Genomic DNA, 22640 nt, shown 5'->3' with positions numbered 1-22640 from the left:
TGGCGTCACTTCGTAATGGCTGAAAGAAGGGGGGAGCTCAAGGGCACAGGGGCTCATGGTGCAAAATCTACCAAAAGGGCTGCTCTGGAGGATACCACTTATTTGTTTGCTCGAAGACAAGGCTTAGGGCACAGTTACCATGCTTAGCCAGAAAGACTTGGGAGCCAGGAAATAATGCACAGCTAGGCTTATGCTGAGAGGCACCCAAACATCTCATCCCTTAGCAAAGCTACTTTGAAAGACAAAGCCAAACACGTAAAATAATTAACTAATACGAATTAAATATCCTTTCAAAGGAAAAAGAAGTAAGAAAAAGAAAAATAGAAAAATAAGTAAAAAGCAAAAAAGAGGGGAAATTGTTTTAAAAAGATGAACTCAGGAGATACTGGAAAACATCAATTTAAAACTAAAAAACAGGGGCACATAGGTGGCTCAGTCGTTTAAGTGTCTGCCTTTGGTTCAAGTCATGATCCCAGGGTCCTGGGATCGAGCCCTGCCTTGGGCTCCCTACTTATCGGGGAGCCTGCTTCTCCCTGTGCCCCTCCCCCTGCTTGTGCTCTCTCTCAAATAAATAAATAAAATATTTTAAAAAAACTTTATGTGTATTTCAATTTATGTTTAAACTATAGCTTAATTAAAGAAAATGCTTCAGGGCACCTGGGTGGCTCAGTCAGCTAAGGGTCTGCCTTCAGCTCAGATCATGATCTCAGGGTCCCAGGATTGAGCCCCACGTCGGGCTCCCTGCTCAGCGGGGAGTCTGCTTCTCCCTCTCTTTCTCCCTTTGCCCCTCCCCCCTGCTCGTGCTCGCTCTCTTGCCTGGTCTCAAATAAATAAATAAAATCTTAAAAAAAAAGAAAAGAAAATGCTTCAGATTTTAGCTACAGATAATGAGGACGTCTGATGAGGCATACCAGCCGACAAAAACTTGCAATTACCAGTATAAATACTTCTGATTAAAAGGAAGTTATAAAACCCAATCTACCCCAAGACAAGAGCTTAAGGAAAAGTGATTCCAGAACAAAACTCAGCACAGCAGAATCAATCGGATTGGTAAACATTCAGATTCCCAGGTTCTTAGATTCTCTCTGCTGAGCCTGTGACTCAGTGGGTTTGGTGTGGGGCCGGGGAACTGCTGTCTGTTACTGGGCCCTACTGGGTCTCCCTTCTGGGAAGGCTGTTTCCTCTCTCCCTGGGCTGAACATCGGGATTCTAACCTGGCTGTACTTCTCAGGTTGCTCCAGGAGGGACATCAGAGGACCCACAGAAAGGCTGTGGAAGGGACATTCTAAGAGAAGCACCGTGCAAGGCCCACCTGCAGAGCCGCGGGATGGTGAGTCTGAGCCTGACCCATCCCCTGGGCCTGGAGGAGGCGGGGCCAAGGTCAGGTGCACCTCCAGAGCTGCAGGGATGTGGAGAAGCTGTGAATGCCCCTGGGGATGGATGAGTCACGCATCCCTGGAAATAAAGACACTCCATTTTTATTTTGGTTTAACAAGACCGGGGTCTTTTCTAATTTCGTGGTTCTTACACATTAGAGACTGACTTTAAAGGTCCCTATTTCCGGTGCTCTTATATGTTGGAGTAGACCATAATCAACCCCCAAGAGCTTGTGGAATGTGCAAACTCCCGGGCCCCCTCCCAGACACGAGGAACACTCCAGGAGTCTGATTTATAGCGTAGCTCCCCAGAGATTCGAACAATGCAGGCTGTGTGAGGGCCAGGCTTTGACAAGCACTGCTCTGCCGCCGCTGGGACACAGGCAGCAGGCAGGGGGAGCGGCCCGCTTTCAGCAGCCCGCCCTGGGAATTCCCATCAGCCTCCTCAGCTCTCTAGTTACAGTGGGTGAAGTGTAGAAAATGACATTTGCCAGCTCCTCGGTGCTCCCTCCGCAGAGGGCACTTCGGATAGCATTTGGTTCCTTGATCTCCCTTGAGGTGAGTGCTCTTATCACGGTGCCCACTTTGCAGATGAGGAATGAGAGGTGGGGGACCTACACAAATCGCGTGGCTAGTGAGGGATGAGACCAGCAGCAAAGCCAGGCCAGCTGCACACCTCCCTATCCCAGGAAGCCCTTCCTGCCCCGAGCATGGGGAGAGCCAGCGAGCAATGCCCGGCAAATACTCAGAGAGCTGAAGGGCGGGTGCACGCTGGTAGGGCCGCAGTTTCCTGGGGAGTTTGCAGAGTGTGTGTGTTTCTTGCACACTTGCTTTCCTCCGGCAAGCTCGACTCGGCACTGGCAATGATAATCACACGGTGGCAATGATCCAAGACCCCAGGAGGTATTCCTTCAGCTAAACTATCAAGTAGCCCAGAGCTGGGGAGTTCCCATCTTAGATGTCAATGTTCTTGCCGGAGCAGAAGGGAGGATCCGGAATGAAGTGCTTTTGAAAAGACAAAGCAAAGCCAGATGTCCCACTACACAGTCAGTGTAAACTCCCCTCCCATGGATGACACCCCCCCCCAAACAGGAGGGCCCTACAGAGATGTGCAGAGGACCCCTGGGAGCGGTCGGAATGAGCTAGGGTTCCCCTTCTGCCCCTCACCGGTGGGACATCCAGGAAGCTGTACCCAGTTTCCTCCCTGGTGAGATGGGGACAATAATACCCTACAAGGTAGTTGTGAACCTTGAAAAGACGTCTGTTGTAAAGGAGTCAACCCAGTGCCTGGAACACAGGCGGCACTCCCTAAGTAGTGCTTGCTGTCACCATGATGACGCCAGTGAGGAATGTGGTGACTCCACCAACACTTTGGGGGGGGTTGTGGGGGACTGCTTTTCTCCCAAAGACTGGCTCGCGGTGCAGCTCGTGGAAGGTTCTGGCAGGTGTTCGGGCCGTGTCGAGGTGTACTTTGAAGGCGTGTGGCACACGGTGTGCGACGACTTTTGGGACAAGAAGGAAGCAGAGGTGGTGTGCCGGCAGCTGGGCTGTGGGACAGCCGTCTCCGCCCCGGGAGAGGCCCACTATGGCCAGGGCTCGGGCCCCATCCTCATGGACGATGTGCAGTGTTCGGGGACTGAGGCCTATCTGGGGCAGTGCTCCCACGCCGGCTGGTTCACCCACAACTGCGGGCATGGGGAAGACGCTGGCGTCACCTGCTTGGGTAAATGCCTTTCTCTCTTCTCTGGGACTTGAGTTTCCATTTTTTCCAGTCATTTCCTCAGTATCTCCCCCACATGGCCAGACACCCTAAATCTTTTTTTTTTTAAGATTTATTTATTTATTTATTTATTTATTTGAGAGAGAGAGAGCACAGAGGGAGAAGGAGAAGCAGGCTCCCCACTGATCAGGGAGTCCAATGCGGGGCTCAATCCCAGGACCCCAGGATCATGACCTGAGCTGAAAGCAGACGCTTAACCCACTGAGCCACCCAGGCTCCCCGAGGATACCCTAAATCTACCCCCAACTGTTTGTGTCTATTTGAGAAGCCAAAGGTCAGCCTATTGCAAAGAAGTCTAGGTTTGAAGCGAAAAGGCTTAGTCCAGTCACAGAACGGGCTCCATCACTGCAGGTCCCAGGGCAAAATGAAAATGTGGGTCTCCTGTCTCAGAAATTATTTAAGAATTTCAAGACAGCAACAGCAGAGCACTGGAGCTCTGAGTGGAGGGTGATGGCAGATGACTCTGACATCGTTAATGGAAGTGCCCCCCATGCCTCCCCTTCCTCTTAATGTGGTTTTTTACACATTATTTCCCCTTTAGCACAATGGGCATAAGAATACTAATAATAGTAGCAACCAAAACAATGGCTTTCCCCCCTCCCTCCTCCCTCTCTTCCTGCTATGAGGGGAGACACCTGTTAATTCTGATCCTTCACGTGCCATTTCATAGCCATTGATGCTGTGCCTGATATTTCTGCTTTTTGAGGACATCTATCGCCTAGAGACCAAGTAGGCGTGTCTCTAATAAACCATCTCTATATGATGGGGCAGGTTCGGGAGTCAGGAGCCAGAGGCAGCCCCCTCTTTGTTCCTCAGCTGTTGAATATGGCAGAGTCGGAAGAGACTGCTCCCCCATTCCCCAGATCACTCCTTCCAAATCTGACATGTCAGGAAGCAGGGTCGAAGCCATCATCAGCTAGCCAAGAGCCAAGCACTCATCCGTTCAGAAAATGTTATCACAGAAGACCTGGAGATTCAGCGGTGAACACAATGTCCTTGTCCCATGGGATTGATTTCCAGACTATTCCCCATGCTAGCTTCTGTCACAAAACAGCAGACTCCCCTCTCTTGGTGATGGTGGGGACCAGACCCTGCTCTGCTGGGACCTCTCCCACTGTAGGCGACTCTGTCCTGAGAGCTGGTTAAAGGGGTAGAGGAGCGTTCCTGTCCATTAAATCATTCCCAAGGCCTCTCACTGGCTTGCTGGGGAAAAGCAACCCCAGCGCCTCTGACTTCCTGACCCCCTGGAACCCACTTTGTGTGCTTCCTGTGAGTCCTCAGGACAGACAGGATTCGGCAGATGTCATCTTTGTCTCATCTGGGAACTCCAGGCAGCCCAAGAGTTGGGAGGAGGACTCTGCTGTCTCTTAAGCAGGAAGTCCTTGGGCGCGGCACCTTGAGGGGAGGAGGTGGCTGAGAATAGTTTAGTTAGCAAATTATTTTAAGAATCTGACCTCAGGGGATGCCTGGGTGGCTCAATCGGTTAAGCGTCTGCCTTCGCCTCAGGTCATGATCTCAGGGTCCTGGATTGAGCCCTGAGTCAGGGTCCCTGCTCAGCGGGGAGTTTGCGTCTCCCTCTCCCTCTGCCCCTCCCCCCTGCCCATGCTCTCTCTCTCTCTTTCTCAAATAAATAAATAAAATCTTAACAAAAAAAAAGAATCTGACTTCAGAGAAATTTAAAACGCTTTTTAAGTATAGTTTTAAACAGTTGTCCACAACTAGGGATGATTTTGTCCCCCAGGGGACGTTGGTCAACGTCTGGAGACATTTTTGATTCTCACAACCAGGGGGTGCTTACTGGCATCTTAGAAGTCAGGACACGACTAAACATCCTACAACACATGGAACACCCCTCCACCACAAACAATTTTCTAGCCCAAAGTATCAATAGTACTGAGTTTAAGAAACCCTACTCTGGAATCAAGCATGTGCAGTTGATTTTATTTTAGTAAGTGTATTAATTAATAATTATTTGATGGTTAATTGATTAGTTATTGCTTTACTAATGAAAGCAAAGTTGTCTATAGCTCCTTCCTCAAGTGTCAACCTCAGTCTAGTTTTTTTCAATAATTTCCTCTGATTGTCCTATGTACTGATTAAAGTTGATTAAGTTTACTATCATTTGGGGGGAAAGAAAATCTAATTTCTTTCAAATATGATATTTCGACAGATTCACTGAATCTTTATTCTAATCTTAGCACGTCAGGTATTCCAAATCTGGGTATACTGAATCATTGATGGTTTGCCTGAGAGACTGCCTCAAAGTGTGAATCCAGTTGGTTCAAGGAGCAATTTCCAGTTTTCCAAGTACCTTCTATCCATCCTCCCATTCTGTGTTTACACAATTCAAGCAGGCTTGTTTTATGATCCTCGTTTCATAAATAAGGAAACCGAGGTTAAGTCAAGGTCAAGTACCTTGACCAAAGTCATATGGCAAATATCCAGGCCTCTAGACGCCCCCTCTGGTGCTGTCCCCTCCACTGAATACGCCTACGTGCTGGAAATGCACCGTGACTCTAGGCAAAACTGCAAGTGTTCAAAGTTGTCTTGCTGCTCTGCGAGCAGACTCACCCTTTCCTCATATATTAGGTTCCTTGCCCACTCACGTCCCCCAAGCCCTGGCACATCCCCAGGTGCACAGTACCCCTTGAGTTGAACCACCCCAATTTTTTTAAGCCAGACCCACCTTCCAACATCAACAGAACCGAACGTCAACTGGGGAAATGAGTGATTGACCATATGATGGAGAATGACTGTCCATGTGTTAATCAGCTCCCTTGTTCCTCAAACAAATTCCCCAAACAGCACAGCCCAGGGTGGCCTGCCCTGAGCACAGACTCTTTTTGGAAACCATTTATTTTCAACAGTCACATAGAGTTTTATTTCCAAGTTACAATACAAGCATATTTATCACAATATGAAAACAGTGTTTCAAATACCCCACATAAGGTACTGTTGGGGACCTAAGGAGCACCTCAGCAAGATGCCCCTGTCTGGCTAGGTGTTCCCAGCCCCAGTCTCAGGGGAGGACGCTTAAACAAACCAGCCCTAGTTGAATGTTTTGGGCTATTCCTGAGTGTAGAGTTTAGACTACGATGTTTGCATTTCAATGAATATTGAAAATAGTAAAAAGGTCTTTCAAGCCTCCTTTTTGGAATAACCACTTAGAGCACAAATTCCAGACTGAACTTTTTCACTGGGGTCATAGCAGTGGGACAACAGCTGATCCTTCCAGCAAGCACAGGGCATTCCAGAATGTTCGTTATCTTTGATAGACTCCAGTTATATTCACCTTTCTTCTCTTTCTCATAGAATATGAACATGAAACTTCAGGAGCTTTTGGTAAGAATCACACTACAGTATAGCTAAGGGAACCTCCCCCAAATGTCCCCAATCCTCTGATTTTATAACACAACCCATTGTGGAAGTGAGGGAGGGCAGAAGACAATGAATTTAATCGAAAGAACTCAACAAAGGAAAGGAAAGGGGAAAAAGGGTAGCTTCTCTCATTTAACTATGGTTTGGGGGAAGCATTTTCTCCCCAAACTGTTTTGTTCCTGTTGCCTAATCATATTTCAGAAAATTATGCAGTGAGGATATGAATATGATTTAATAAAGTACCATTTAAAGACGTAATTGAACTAAAATTATATTAAAGAAAATCCTAACTTCAGATTTCTAGCAAATTCAGAAATGAGTGGAGAAAAGCTCACCATTTCTGGTTAACTTGGGTCCTATAACACCTTTCTTCCTTAGAAGTCTCTTAATGAGCCAGAGGAATACACTTCTAGAAGCACCCAACCCTTCTGCCTTTCTGGCAGAAGGCGTGTTCCCACAAAGGATCCAGTTTAAAGGAACAATGTGTGAGTGACTCTGAGCTGCCCAAATACACTATCATGTCCCATGTGCCACTGATCAGAAGGAGCCTGTTGAATCCAGTCCCCAAATCACGCTCCTAGCTCAACGTCTACTCCGTGAGGCCGCCCTTAGCTCAGTCTCCACTCTGTGAGCCCACCACGTACATGCGATGCTCCCCAGTAAACTTGGGTGGACTCTTTGGGATGGCAATGACACCTCATTTCTTTCTCTCCGCTCTTAGGTGCTGAGATCCTAACACCATTCCCTGGTGGTGAGTCAAGGTTTTCTACCTCCTCATTTCATATGGGTTGGTGGGTCATGTGCTACCAAACAGAATGAGTCCATCTGGGGATCGTTATGCATTCACCTCACTCAAAAACCTCCACTGTTTTTTAAGGAACTGGGGAAGCCTCTGCCTCCTCCCATCCTTCTTTGTCTACTTACCTCCTTCCTACTCTTTGTCCAAGACTCGGGTCTGTAATCACTTCCTTGAAAAGATACCTTGGAACCCCCACCCCACATGCACTCTCAAAACATTACAAACATCTCCCCCTTTGCCTCTTAGCCTTTAGCATAGCTGTAATCTGAACCTAATTTTGGATTAATGTGATTACTTCCTCCAGTCTCCGCAAATTAGACTCTGAACTCCGTAACAGCAAAACCAGGTCTGTTCTGTGAACCATGATACCTGCAGTGCTGTCTGCTGTGACCCAGTGCATGCTCCAGAAATACGTGTTGAGCAGTTAAACAAATGGGTTAATGCAGAATGTGTTCCTTCTCCTAACATGTACTATTTTTGTATCTTTGAAAGACTGGCCACAATTGCAACTAGTGAATGGGTCAGGCAGATGTTCCGGACGCGTGGAAGTTTTCTACCATGGTCAGTGGGGCAGGGTGTGCGATGACCACTGGGACATGAACGAAGCCGATGTGGTGTGCCGGCAGCTGCACTGTGGCCGTGCCCTCGCAGCCCCGGTCGAGGCTCAGTTTGGCCAAGGAGAGGGCAAGTTTCTGCTGGATGACGTAGACTGTACAGGAAGAGAGAGTTTCCTGGGACAGTGTCCTCATACCGACTGGACCCTCCATAACTGTGGTCCTGGAGAAGATGCCAGTGTCGTATGCTCAGGTAATGGTCACCTCTCCCTCCGAGGGTGCCCATCCAATTAAGCAGATGGCAATCCACTAATCTCTTAGTGATGCTTGCACCTGTGTAGTCATAGATAGTCTCTGACCACATGTATGAGCCAGAAGTAAAGAGGCATTGGTAATTCGAGAGCTTCACCTTGAGCTCAGGAATTTCCAGCCACAAGATGTTGAAATGGATTTTTTTTTAAAGATTTTATTTATTTATTCAACAGAGACAGAGACAGCCAGCAAGAGAGGGAACACAAGCAGGGGGAATGGGAGAGGAAGAAGCAGGCTCCCAGCAGAGGAGCCCGATGTGGGGCTCGATCCCACAACACCGGGATCACGCCCTGAGCCGAAGGCAGACGCTCAACCGCTGTGCCACCCAGGCGCCCCATGAAATGGATTTTTTTTTAATAGAGAAAAATGGTGGAAGATCTTAGGGGTTCCATCACGAGGACTAGATTTCAAAATGATTGGTAAAAGACAACTTAAGTCAATAGTGACGTTAATCACTCACTGAATGCAATCTACCTTTCTTCAGGACACTGTGGGACTAAAAGGTAGTTTTTCCCACTTAAAGTTTGCAGTCTAATGAAAGTGGAGAAACCGGGAGTTTATAAATTAGAATAGCACTGGATTTTGTCCTGTTGATTGTGAGCCCAGGCTATGTATCGCTAATCACAAGCCTTCAACCAATTACTAATGACCATGATCATTCTAGGCCAGAGTTTCTCAATCTCAGCACTATTGACTTTGTAGACTCATAATTCCTTGCGGAAGGGACTGTTCCATGCATATAAGCGATTTAGCATTATCCCTCACCTGAGCCTACTGAGTGACCCCCCCCCCAGCTATGGCTACCAAAAATGTCTTCAGACATGGTCAAATGTCCCTTGGAGGGTGGGGGATTCCTCCTGATCGAGAACGACTGGTCTAGACATACAGATAAATTTCCACCAAATAAATGGCTAGTATAATGAGTAGTATACTACCAACGTTAAAGACATAAATGCGTGTGCCCACGGGAAATAAAGGAAAAAATATAGTGGGTCTAGAACAGTGAACTTGGTCACTTGCTGAAAATTCCAATTGTATTCAACTAGAAACACTGTATTCATATTACACTAAGGTAATTAGTAAGTTAAATCAATTCAAACTGCAAAAATATTGGGGGGGATGTTTTGGTTCCTTTTCATCTTTCTTTTGTTTCTTTTTTTTCCCCCTTTGTTTTATTTTGGTTGTTTAGTTGGATTTTTGGTTTAGAATTGCATTAAAGCAGTCTCCTCTGCAAAGCCACTGGGTCCCACCTGTCTTGTGTGACTGTGATGAGTGTTCGCCTCTTACCTGGAGGTGTCACAGAGTCTGCAGGGCAGAAACAGCACAGGCACAGATGGGTGAACCTGTGTTGTTAGACACACTGGATTAAACATTTGTCCATTCGATGGTTAATTAAGGTCTTCTGAACTAAGGCAGGGAGAATCTACATTTTTATATCTGAGAATCACATTCTTTCATTTTAAAATTCATTTCGAATTGAAGTATCTCTAGAAACAAATTCCCTTTTTCAACATAAGTCTTTCTTTTCCCCACATATTCACAGAGACTGAGTATTTCAAGCCTGCATTGGGTAAGTGCATGCTTTTGTCTTATCGACATGACGGTTTTCATTCTATGTGCGACCTGGGCAGGTATGGGTAGATCAGAAAGGAAAAAAGGGAATAATGGTGGGAGGGTTCAGAATGCCATATTTTAACAATCATTATTTACTATTTGCACATTCTTGGGCTATTAAGATGATCCTACCATTAAGTTGAAAGTGTGGTTGGGCCACTTTCTCCCTTCCACGGGAGTTACTTTTATTTTCATTTCAGTCATGAGGGTTTTAACTTATTCTCTGGTATTGATCTTTTCATCCAGTGGAATTTCTGTTAAAAGCATTGTTAAAGGGGGCACCTGGGTGGCTCAGTTGGTTAAGCATCTGCCTTCGGCTCGGGTCACGATCCTGGGGTCCTGGCATCGAGTCCTGGGTCAGGCTCCCTGCTCAGCAGGGAGTCTGCTTCTCCCTCTCCCTCTGCCTGCTGCTCCCCCTGCTTGTGCTTGCTCTCTCTCTCTCTCTGTCAAATAAATAAATAAAATCTTAAAAAAAAAAACACTGTTAAGGAAACACCTTGGTAAATTATTTGTATAGCTTACACAACTGTTCAGCATATGTTCGTTCCCACTGTGTGTCTTGTATGGCTGGAGAAGGGAATGAATACATTTACATGCTAACAGCCACTGAATTCTCAACCCCTCTCCCTGCAGAGAATGCAGAGGAATCACTGCCAACACCCCAGGGTAGGAAGCATTTTCATGTTGAATTTGCAGTATTTGTCCTTTCTAATGCAAATTTTCTTTTTGGTGTAAAACAAGAAGTTTTTTTGTTGGGATTACTGAACCAAATTTGAAGGGAGCAACATATTACATATTTTGTACATAAACTATCCATTTATCGGTGTACTAGGGAGCTGGTGAGTTTTGAAACTAGTAAACCCAGTGGCAGCATCTTCAAGAGAGGCCTGTGTACCAGCTCCGGTGGGCCTTGGGATGAGGAAAGGACAATGGGTTTTGGCCACAGGAGGTTAGAGTTTACATTCCATCTCTGCCCCTTATTTAGTATGACCTTGGGCAAACCACTTACTCTCATTTTTTTTTTTAAGGAGATAAAAAACACTTCACAGAGCTCCATTTAGGTTAAAATGAGGGCGTGTACATGGAATGAAAACAAGATCCAATGTTTACTGAGTGTTAAGGATATTCTAGGCATTTTTCTAAGAGCTTTGCCTGCACAGTTATTTCGGATTCTCTAATTCAGGGATCAACAAACCTTTTCTGTAAGGGTCAGAGAGTAAATCTTCTAGGCTTTGTGGCTAGATGGTCACTGCTCCATTTCAGCTCGGCTACTGTAGCATGAAAACAGCAGCCATCACAATTTGTAGGCTGCTGGGCATACCTGTGTTCCCAAAAAATTCACTTACAAAAATAGGCCCTGGGCTGGATTTGAACCACAGGCTTCAGTGTCCTGACTCCTGCTTTAATGAATTAATTCTAAACACTTTGCATGCATGACTTATTTAATTTTCACAACAAACTTAGGAAGTAGGTATGATCGTAATTGCTGCTTTACTGATGACAAAACGGAAGCGTAGAGAAGTTACTCAACTCGCCCAAGGCCATGAAGTTAGCAAGAGCCACAGTTGCCAGTCTGCTACATTATGATACCTTGCTTGCTTGGCTTTTATGGAGGGTGGATGTTAAAAATAGACATATTCATAGGCCGGTGATGGGTAGTAAGGAGGGCACATATTGCATGGTGCACTGGGTGTTATACGCAAGTAATGCATCATGGAACGTTACATCAAAAACTAAGGATATACTGTATGGTGACTAACATAACATAATAAAAAATTATTTTTAAAAAAATAGACATATTCTTCCTATTCAGTTAGTTTCTTGAAGAGGCCATCCCCCCTGCTTCCTTTCCCTCACTCCACACAATCAATGCATCAGAAAATTCTCAGGCTCTACTTCCGAAATGTATGCTAGACCCATTAACATCTCCCAACTCCACTGTCACTCTATTCTCCAAACTTCAGCATCTCAAATTATGGCAACAATTTTCTAAGTAGTCTTCTGCATTGTCTCTTTCCCCTCCATCACACGTGGACTCTGTTCCTGGCACAGAAACTAGAACTGGCTGGTAAATCACAAATCAGACCATTCCTCTCAACTCAAAGCCCTCCAAAGGTTTTCTATTATATTTGGAACAATGTCCAGATCTTTTATAGTGACTGTAAGACTCCACATGATCTCATCCTTGTCTATGTTTCTGACCAGTGGGAAAACATCTCATCTCGTGCTGGGCTCCCCACTGGATTATTTTTTACGATCCCTTGAAACTGACAAGGTAGTACTCACCTTAAGGCCTTTGCACCAGCTATTCCCTCTGTCTGGAATGCTCTTCTCCCAGATTTTTCCTTAACTGACTCCTTGTAATCAGGTCTCATCTAAGACATCATTCCTTCAGAGAGAATTCCCCTGAACACACAATCCAAAATACACTCCGTCTTAGTCATGTTCTATTTTGTCAACCTCTTGCTTATCTCTTCATAGTACTTAGACCATCTGATATTGTCTTCAGAATTTTCTTTTGTTCACCTGCTCATCCTGTGCCCTTTCCAGAATGTAAGTTGTTTGAGAGCAGGAATTTTGGCACATTTGTGTCAGAGCCAAGGACGGTTCCTGGCACATAACAGGTTCTAAATAAATATCTACTGAATGAAAAAACAATAGACACATGCTAGCATTCTGCCTCTCCTATAAAATTGGTGTTGAAGACAGTGTATTAGTCACTAACATGCTCAGCGATCCTCAAACAAAGGCAATAACTCCCTTTAGGAAGATACCACTTATCAGGCAATTCTGCCTCTTACAAATTATTTATTAATTATAATTCCATTGTGCACCATGATTTCCATCTCCCTTCCAATTCCAGGTAGGTCAGAGCTTAGCTGAATAATCAGTTCTAATAATTAGCTAAGAGGGTTTTTTTTTTTTGTCGGTTATTGGTTGAATTAGTTAGTTGGTTGTTTTTCTACTAATTTCTCTTTCGTCCATATTGCCATTAAATTTGTATTCCTATTTTTCTGGTTTTGCTATGCAGGTATATATGTTTTACTATCCGTCATTGGAAATCTGTAGCGGGATATATTTAAATAGATTAATAGAACTGTTCACCAACGGTCCAGGAAGAACATATGAGGCCACTGGCTCCTGTGGGAAGCATGAGCTGAGAAACCAGGTCAGAAGCAGGCCATGGTCCTTCTGCTTCCTCCCCGTTGGGAACCAGTTCCCTGGACAGGCAGAGGGCCCCCAGTTCCACGAGTGCTAGCTTGCCCTCGATGTGTGGACATTCTGAAGAGCTAGCATCCCATGTTAAAGCCTCTAGAGTCTCTTCAAAACAATCAAATCAGCAAATACTTCTGAGATTCTGTCACCTTCAAAGGACTGCATTTTGCCAGGAGTTCACTGTATTTTTACATTTGATATTTTGGACCTGTCACATTAAAGATTCGTTGAATATCAATAAGTAGGTAAAGTAAAATTTAATTGAATAAAAAGCATGCCCATTTACTTGTACCAATAGGTGATGGAAATTCAGCAACGATATTATCAGGTAAGAGAACATTGTTGTGCTGTTTTCTGCAGGAATATTTCTGATTGCCCAACCAAATTCAGAAAAGAAATAAATGAGAGTCACTGTTGAGTTGTTTTCCTGAGTGACTCATTATAACCTGCCCCTTACTTGTGAGTAGATGTGGAGCTGATTTTCAGGGTGTCACCACCAATAGATTCACTAACTTCTTTTTTTTTCTAATAATTTTTTATTATATTATGTTAGTCACCATATAGTACATCCTTAGTTTTTGATGTAGTGTTCCATGATTCATTACTTGCGTATAACACCCAGTGCACCATGCAATACGTGCCCTCCTTACTACCCATCACTGGCCTATTCCATTCCCTCACCCCCCTCCCCTCTGAAGCCCTCAGTTTGTTTCCCAGAGTCCATACTCTCTCATGGTTCATTCCCCCTTCTGTTTACCCCCCTTTCTTTATCCCTTTCTTCTCCTACTGATCTTCCTACTGAAGTTCCTACTGAACTTCTTATGTTCCATAAATGAGTGAAATCATATAATTGTCTTTCTCTGCTTGACTTATTTTGCTTAGCATTATCTCCTCCAGTCCCATCCATGTTGCTGCAAATGTTGAGAAATCGTTCTTTTTGATGGCTGAGTAATATTCCATTGTGTAGATTGACTAACTTCTTTAAAAAAACGAGTTTACAATGCCATTGTTTTGAATAAATATTAGAAACGATTTTGAACATAGTGTTTTTCTAATTGTCTTTAAGTTTCATTTCGGTCAGCTGCTCTGAGAATATCCAAACTCTTTAAACTTTTATAAATGATAAGTCTCAAATTTTCTTTGGAGGAAGCATCACTCGATCATATGTAATGTTTGCTTATTGTAGAAGTTTCCAGTGGCTGCTGTAACACATTGCTACTTAGTGGCATAAACAACACAAATATATTATCTTGTAGTTCTGGATCAGGAGTCCAAAATAAATCTCACTGAATTAAATCAGTGTGTCAGCCAAGTTATGTTCATTCTGGAGGCTCTAGGGAAGGATCCATTTCCTTGCTTTTTCCAGTTTCTAGAGGCGTCTTCATTCTTTGGCTCATGGCTACGTTCGTTTATCTTCAAACACAACAGTGTAGTGTCTTCAGATTTCCCTCTGACTCTCTTCTTCTGCCTTTGTTTCCACTTTTAAGAATGCTTGTGATTACACGGGGCTCACCTGGATGATGAGGATAATGTCCCTTATCCTAAGACAGCTGATGAGCAACCTGAATTTCATCCACAGCCTTAATTCCCCTTGCCATGTAACACGACATAGTTATAGGTTCCAGGGATTAGGATGTGGACATCTTTGGGGGCCCAGTATTCTGCCTCCCATGCTTAAATACAATTCTGGAGTTGTTCTGCTCAGTGGCACAGAGATGGACACATCTCTCAGGATGTCTGCTGAAATATGGTGACCCAGAAAGCAAGCAGAGAAGAAGGGTGTGATAAAAAAGGGGTAGCATCTACCCGAGTGAATATAAAAAGAAAAGCAATGTTGTCGTCCACTGTTGCTTCTTCTGTCAGTGTTCCTAAGGGATATTGTAAGTAATTCCCAGGGCTACACAGGGTGCAGAGTCAGGTCTGGAGACAGGAGAGAATGTGGGATTGTGTGGATTTATGGAGAGTTCTCGTGCTAAGGCAATACCTATGCCAGCCACGGAGCCACACGTCAGTAATGAAATAAGCCGAGGAAGGAAATAAGCAGAGCAAGTGCATGCAAGTACCAGGGAGTCCTGACAGTCCAGACCACCATCCAACTCTTAGGCAGAATATTCAGATTCAATACACATCATTCTTGTCACAAAACACCAAACACCTGCACCCGGACATCAAGGCCGGGAGAGAGGGGACACAGCTGATTGAGCTGAGGATCCACAGGGCTGAGGGTCAGCTGCTGAGAGGTGACCTAGGCTCTCTATCACTTACGCAGTGGTGTCTTCAGAGTTGAAGCAAAATCACCTTCTGTGAGACCACAGGGAGCCTCTGGTTGTCTACATCTCCAAGTCATTGTGAACAGTTACTTACTAGTAACAGATGTTTCTTTATTACAGTTCTACCCGCTGCCCGCTCAACTCAGTTCTCTCCCGTGACTGTGGCCCAGGCAACACCATCAGGTAGGACTCCCAGCCCCACCCACCACCACCGCCATTACTGGATTTATGGCCCCTCTTGTCATGATAGTCAACTGTTCTGCCACCCCACTGGACACTGCTGGTGTTCTATTTGAGATTGAATGATCTGAGAAGAAAGAGACAAGAGGACCCTGGTAGAGTTGGGATTTCATGCTGTCCAGCTTTATTTTATGTTTATTACCAATAAAAAAAATCATAACACAAGGCTTCTCATTTCCCATGTCTCACAAGGGTAAAGAGGAAAAGAGGTGTTTGTGTATGTGTGTGTCAGAGTAAGAGAGTGATATTACTAAAAGCGTTGCTTTCTACCTTTTGAATTTTAAGAAATAAACTACAGCATCCGGCCTTATGTCTGGGAAGTGTCCAACTGGAAAGACCTCATTATGTTCTGTACCAGTGAGTCACATAAAAAAGGGACACCTCTTCCTAGTTGTGGGGAGTAGTGGTCACGATTATTTTATCATTGTGCTCCTCGATGCTGACTCATCTGTAACTATTGACATTTCAATTATACCATCAAATAATCCATATTCTGACAATGATGACGATAGCCCTGAATAAGCCCTTATACCTGCACTGTCCATGTGGCTACTGACTCCTTGAAATGTGGCTCAGCAGAACTGACCCGTGCTGTGCGTGTCCAATACACACTGGGTCTTTCAAAGACATGGTCTGACAAAAACGTAGCATTGCTCTCATTAACATCTTTATATTGATTTCATGTTGAAATGATAATATTTTGGATATATTGGGTTAAATAAGATATATTGCTAGGGTGCATGGGTGGCTCAGTCAGTTAAGCATCCAACTCTTGATTTTGGCTCAGGTCATGATCTCTAATTGAGCCCTGCATCAGGCTCTGCACTGAGTGTGGAGCCTGCTTGAGATTCTCTCTCCCTCTCTCTCTGCCCCTCCCCCAGCCCGCTCATGCATGCGTGCACACAGGCATGCGCACTCTCTCTCAAAAAAAAGATATACTGCTGGAATTAATTTCACCTGTTTCTTTTTACTTTTTAAAATGTGGCCATCAGAAAATTTTAAATTACATATATGGCTTGCATTTTATTTCTACTGGGCAGCACTGTCTTATGCCACGTCGATCCCCATGACAGCCTGACATGAATTTTCTTATCTAATCTTCCCAACACCTGGAGAGAGAACTTCTATCACCCCCTTTACTGAATGGGGGAAACTCATGTTCAACTAGGTTAAATACTGTCTCCAAGGTCGATGGAATGATTAATATAGACAATCTGACTTTAAAATCCTCGAGCTTAATCTCTGAACTATCTTAACTCTCTAAACCATTTTAATATCCTTAAACTACTGGGCGCCTGGGTGGCTCAGTCAGTTAAGCATCTGCCCTTGGCTCAGGTTATGATCCCCAGGGTGCTGGATAGGGTCCTGTGACAGTCTCCCTGCTCAGTGAGGAGTCTGCTTCCTCCTCTCTCTCTACCCATCCCCCCTGCTCATGCACTCTCTGTCTCTCTCAAATAAATTAATTAATAAAATCTTTTTTTAAAAATCCTTAAACTTGGGGCGCCTGGGCGGCACAGTCGTTAAGCATCTGCCTTCGGCTCAGGGCGTGATCCTAGCGTTCTGGGATCGAGCCCCACATCAGGCTCCTCCACTATGAGACTGCTTCTTCCTCTCCCACTCCCCCTGCTTGTGTTCCCTCTCTCGCTGGCTGTCTCTGTCAAATAAATAAATTAAATCTTTAAACAAACAAACAAAAAATCCTTAAACTACTAAAAAAGGCTGACTGGTTATATTACCTATTTAGAAACCACAAGGATCCATTTGAGGCAAGGGAAGCTAAGAGTCAAAAGATGGGCTAATCTCTGAGCCAGGCCTGCATTTATTTTCTTATTCTTCCATTTCTCCCACACCCACATGTCCATTGCCTATTGGTGGTCCACAAAGACACCAGTCTCTGCCCCCCGCCCTGCACACCTTGTCCAATCTTTCCCATCCCAAGCTGGCAGCAGCGCTTCCCTCTTCTAGATCCCACCTCTGTGTCTGTCCTCACTTTTAGCTCCTATTCCTTTCCTGACTGTTGTTTGTATCCACTTGTCGCTCCAATGACATGGTCAGCTTCTTGGAGCAAAATCCATATGTTTCTCGTCCATGACAGTGTTCCCCCCTCCCCCACACACAGTCTAGAGAACAATGACCGCTCTCTTACGGGCATTCAGTGTTTGTTAAATGAAGAAACAAGTAAATGCTTGGATAAATGAATCCCATCTGGCTGATCCCAGTTTGCATATCTCTGTCTACTTCCAAACATTAACAGAAGAGAGAGAAAACACATTAAATTCTTAGATCTCGTGTCTAAGTGACTAAGGATTCTTTTGAAACCTGAGTGACATATTCCATCACTTGCCAGCACAATGCTCAGAGCCAAGTGCTGGACCACTGGGTTTGGGGCCACTCTCTCCTACCTCCCACTGTGTCGCTCTCACCAGTTTTTCTTTGCCTCTTTGCACTCAGTTTCTTTATTGGAAATGGGGGTAATAACTATACATTCCAAGGAGTTGTAAGGAGCAAATCAGTGAGTTTGTGTAAAGTACTTGGTGGAGAGTGTGGTGTAGCCAAGAGTATGGGCTTCTGTGCCTTCCGGTGTGTCCTGTGGAACAGCACTGCTCAAGGAAGAGGGTTTCGGCTCCATGACTGCTAAGCTGGGTAAACAGGGTACAGCGTTCTGCTCTTTGCTAATAGTCACGGCCGTTTTGTCAAAATTCCTCCCCCAGCACCTGGCAAGCCCCAACTTGCTTTCTATCTCTACGGATTTACCTGTTCTGGATATTTCATGTAAATGGAGTCATGCAGTATGTGGTCTTTAGTGTCTGGCATATTTCCAAGGCTGCTGTTCCCTTTAAAATTCTCCACGTTGAATGAACTCATGTAGAGCTCATCGAATTCTTCTCCTGGAAATGTGAAACAGATGAAAAAAGTCCTTCTCTTTCCATTTGGTGTCAAATATCAGGAGTCATTTTCCTTGTATTGTTTCCCAACAGCTCTCTCAACTTCCACAGTCCCAGAAGATGTTAACCACCCAACCTCATCATCAGGGAGGCAAACAAGCTATGAGCTACAACCACCAAAAATGGGTACGATACCTTGTATTTGCCACTTCCAGCATTTGAGCCCATAGGAAGGATGAACTGAAGATTAGGGCCAGGGAAAATTCACTACCAAGGGATCTAGACATAATGTGATGCCAGTGTCAACTTTGATACCAGATTGATGTTCCATGAAGACAAGGGTTTTGTCTGCCTTGCTCATCTCTGTACCTTTAGCACCTATCACAGGGGTTGGCACACAGTAAGCACCCAACAAATTTATTGAATCAATAAATGAATGTGTGAGGGGTGCACATGTGGACAGCCTACTTAACCCCTCTTGGGGTAACTTCAGTCTTGGATAAGAACCATCCTGTTAGTCAGTGCAGTGGTCAGAGTGGAGGCAAATCCCTCTGCTCAAGGACACAGGCATCACTCTAGAAATGCCAGTTGCCCCTACTTGTACTAATATCCCTCCTCAAAAAAAGTTAGTATTTCACAGGTGAGCAAACTGTGAAGCCAAATGAAGCCAAATTCTTCTAACAAAAAATTTTTCAACCTCAGCAGATAATGAAAAGTTACCAACTATCATACCAGGTAGAACAAGGTCCTCACTATCCAGGTGGGAGGCACAGACAAATGGGTCATGCCATTAGGTTATATGGTGTTCTCTGTGGGGTCACCCAAGATAATCAGCATCCTTATAAACACAATCCTTTAAAAACTTCTGCTCAGTTCATCAATGACTTATTTTACTACTTCAGAGCACTTTACTCAGAACCTGGAGTTGATGTAGGGCTAAAGAGAGTGAGGCATTTGGGGGCAGCAGGATCACATTTAGGAGCTTTCTATCAGCAGCCCGGACTTGACTTCAATCTCATTAGAAAGTCATTCTTCATGAGTGTGTGACCAGCCCACATGTTTTGGAAAAGTGTGGCATAGCTGGTGGCTCTTCACTAGTTGAGTCCCCTTCTGACATGTTGTCCTATGTCTATCTCAGGAATAGAAGTTTCAGTTCTTTTGTTTTTAGTAGATATTCAATAATTATTTTTTATTTAAACTCAATTAACTAACATATAGTGTATTATTAGTTTCAGAGGTAGAGTTTAGTGATTCATCAGTTGCATATAACACCGTGTGCTCATTACATCAAATGCCTTTCTTAATGCCCATCACCCAGTTACCCATTCCCCCCACCCACCTCCCCTCCAGCAACTCTCATTTTGTTTCCTAGAGTTAAGAATTTCAGTTCTAATCACTGTTTCCATGCTGTTCCAGTTCTACCTGTGGTAGACTCACTGTTTTCCAGCCGCAGAGCCAATGTTCCTTGGCCCAGCCCATCAGGTCAGCAGCCTTCCCCACAGGAGGTGCCATTGCCCTTGAAGACTGCTGGGAGTCACCACAATGGGGGAGGGAGCCTGGTGGCTGCAATGTGAGGCCTAGGAAGTACCCAAGAAAGATCCCAGTGAGAAGAAGAAAGATCACAGCCTCCAGGATGGTTCTGGGTCTCCCACCACTTTAAGACCTGATCATTCTCACTCTCCTGCTGTTTCAGTGAAACATTCTAAAGTTTAGAATATACAGAAATTAAGAAAGCACATAGCCATGTCCCCTTTACCTACAGATGACTGATGCTTACATTTTGTTATATTGATTTTCCAGTCTTACCAAGAAATAAAGCATCCTAGATAAATTTGAAGTTCCCCCAATTCCCCAATCCCAGTCTCTGTTCTCTCCTTCTTCCTCAGAGACACTCTCCTGAATCTTGTATGTATCTTCAGTTTTAATATCTTTACAAATGGGAATTATGGGATCTCTTATTCTGTGTTTTTCTTTCACACAAATTACATTATCCCCTATGTATCATTCAATACCTCCTATTCTTTACTCTGAGTTATGTTTTTGAGATTCACCCATGTTGATGTATATATACTTCACTGCTTTTAACTGCTGTAGTGTTATGTTTTTTGAATAAGCCATTTAAATTATGCATTTCCCCACTGACAGAAATGCATTTTCTTCATTTTTCATGTCTGCCCTGTTGATGTCAAGTCCTAAAGCACCAGTGCCTGAGAAATACATATTCCACGATCTAATCTGCTTTGTTAAGTGACTAATAAAAAGCACATTGCACAACGGTGTAATCACTAAGCAATATTTTCCTAGAACACTCTTATACTTGTGGAGTAATCACAAGATTCCCCTCAATTTGTAAGCAAGGTAGATAGGGCGAGTTCAAGAGGGAAGTTTTAAAAACTTGCCTTAATTTTCATTTCCACAGAAGACTGGCCCATGCTGAGGCTGGTAAATGGCACTGGAAGATGCTCTGGACGCGTGGAAGTTTCCTACCAGGGCACCTGGGGGTCTGTGTGTGGTGATGGCTGGGACCTGAAGGAAGCACACGTCGTGTGCAGGCAGCTTGGATGCGGCCCGGCGGTGTCTGCCCCCTTGGGTGCCCATTTTGGCCCAGGCTCTGGAAAAATTCTCCTGGACAATGTGCACTGCAGTGGTGAGGAGAGCCACCTGGCCCTGTGTGTCCATGATGCCTGGTTCACTCACAAGTGTGGTCACGAGGAGGATGCTGGAGCCATCTGTTCAGGTGAGAGGTCTTTGTGCAGTCTGAATGACTCTAAACAGAATGGGTTATTACAGAAACTGAGCAATGAGCCAGTGGTCCCAGCCAGTGAAGGTAATGGCTTCCTCTCTTTTCACTAACAGGGTCTCTGACAACAACCCCTTCCCCTCCAGGTAAGGCTGATTCCAGCCATTTTTCTATCCCATTCTTAGTTCTAGTTCTGGATAGCTAATATTTATATGTGTGACAGAAGTGGAATGAAAATGACCCTGTTAAATCAAGCTGTGAGCAGTTTACAGAAGTTGGTTTGATTGGTCCATATCACTTGAAACCTAAAAGGTTTTCCCAGTCTACAGTCCAAACCACCATAACACAGGGAACTCAGATTACGGGCATGGTGCTGACTTTGCTCTCATGCCCTCAGGCTCTCCTCAGGGAAACCCGCTAATCCTGGCCTGAATGACCCTTCTTCTGGGCAGCTGCTTGAGGGTAGATCCCAGACATCATTTAGGGAGAGCTCAACATTGAAGAGCAATATCAGCAAAGAGAGAGTTCAGGGATCAGCTAACTACCCAATCACTAGGGTGTAGGAATCTTCCTAAATGAGAGTGAAATTACCAGGCAGCTGCGGGTAAGACAGGACTCTCATGGGGCCATGAAGGACTGTGATTAATGGTCATTGACCTAGGATAGTTTTCTATGACTATGCCCATCAGTCATCACAAACCACTTATTTGAGAGAAAATTGCCATTCACTTTCCAGAGTAACTAGATCAGAAAATCATCCCTCTGGAGTCTGTAGGACCTTATTCTTTCCAACAGGTGAAGAAACAACATCGGTAAAAATTTATCCTTGGGTGCTTTTAGAGTACCTCTGACATTAGGAAAAAACCTGGGCCATTGCAATCATTTTTTTTTTTCATCCTAAAGCAATTGGTATTTTACTGTTTTGTGTATCATAATTACCCAGAGGCCCTATTAAAACACAGATTGCTGGGCCACACCTCCAGAGTTTCTGCTTCAGTGGGTCTAGGTGGGGTGTGAGAATTTGCATTTCCAACAAGTCCAGGATGCTTATTCTGCTGGTCTGGGGACCACATTCTGAGAACCATTGTCTTAAAAGAAAGAAGGAATCTTTCTTATCCTAATAAATAGAAGCAGAATTATCATCATCATCATCATCATCATCTTCCTCACCATTGTCTTCATCGTCGTCATCATCATCATCACCATTGTCATCGTCATCACCATCATCAGTGTTGTCATCATCATCACCATCATTGTCATCATTATTGTCATCATTACCATCATCACCATTGTCATCGTCATCACAACCATTGTCATCATCACCATCATCACCTTTGTCATTGACATCATCGCTGTCATCATCACCGTTATTGTTGTCATCATCATCACCATTGGCATCATCATCACCATTGTCACCATCACCACCTTTGTCATTGCCATCATCATTGTCATCATCACCATTATTGTTGTCATCAT

The 22640-nt window shown here is 44.5% G+C and overlaps 1 protein-coding gene across 1 annotated transcript in view; it reads left to right on the top strand.

Moving 5' to 3' along the window:
- Nucleotides 1–22640, top strand: part of LOC148109753 (scavenger receptor cysteine-rich domain-containing protein DMBT1-like) — a 118362-nt gene that overhangs the window by 6458 nt on the left and 89264 nt on the right. Inside the window, exons 2-13 of the mRNA XM_087862502.1 lie at nucleotides 1232–1330; nucleotides 6469–6498; nucleotides 7256–7285; nucleotides 7826–8140; nucleotides 9743–9769; nucleotides 10447–10479; nucleotides 13328–13357; nucleotides 15420–15482; nucleotides 18518–18574; nucleotides 19844–19906; nucleotides 20844–21161; nucleotides 22293–22448. Coding sequence (XP_087718628.1) covers nucleotides 1232–1330; nucleotides 6469–6498; nucleotides 7256–7285; nucleotides 7826–8140; nucleotides 9743–9769; nucleotides 10447–10479; nucleotides 13328–13357; nucleotides 15420–15482; nucleotides 18518–18574; nucleotides 19844–19906; nucleotides 20844–21161; nucleotides 22293–22448 — 1221 coding nt within the window. The remainder of the gene's footprint in view (nucleotides 1–1231; nucleotides 1331–6468; nucleotides 6499–7255; nucleotides 7286–7825; nucleotides 8141–9742; nucleotides 9770–10446; nucleotides 10480–13327; nucleotides 13358–15419; nucleotides 15483–18517; nucleotides 18575–19843; nucleotides 19907–20843; nucleotides 21162–22292; nucleotides 22449–22640) is intronic.

Source organism: Ursus americanus, chromosome 6 (genome assembly GCF_024610735.1).
Source record: "Ursus americanus isolate L20-20 chromosome 6, mUrsAme1.1.p, whole genome shotgun sequence".
NCBI classification, from domain to species: domain Eukaryota; kingdom Metazoa; phylum Chordata; class Mammalia; order Carnivora; family Ursidae; genus Ursus; species Ursus americanus.
The sequence above is the reverse complement of the archived record's forward strand: the minus strand, read 5'-3'. Positions and strand labels throughout refer to the sequence as shown.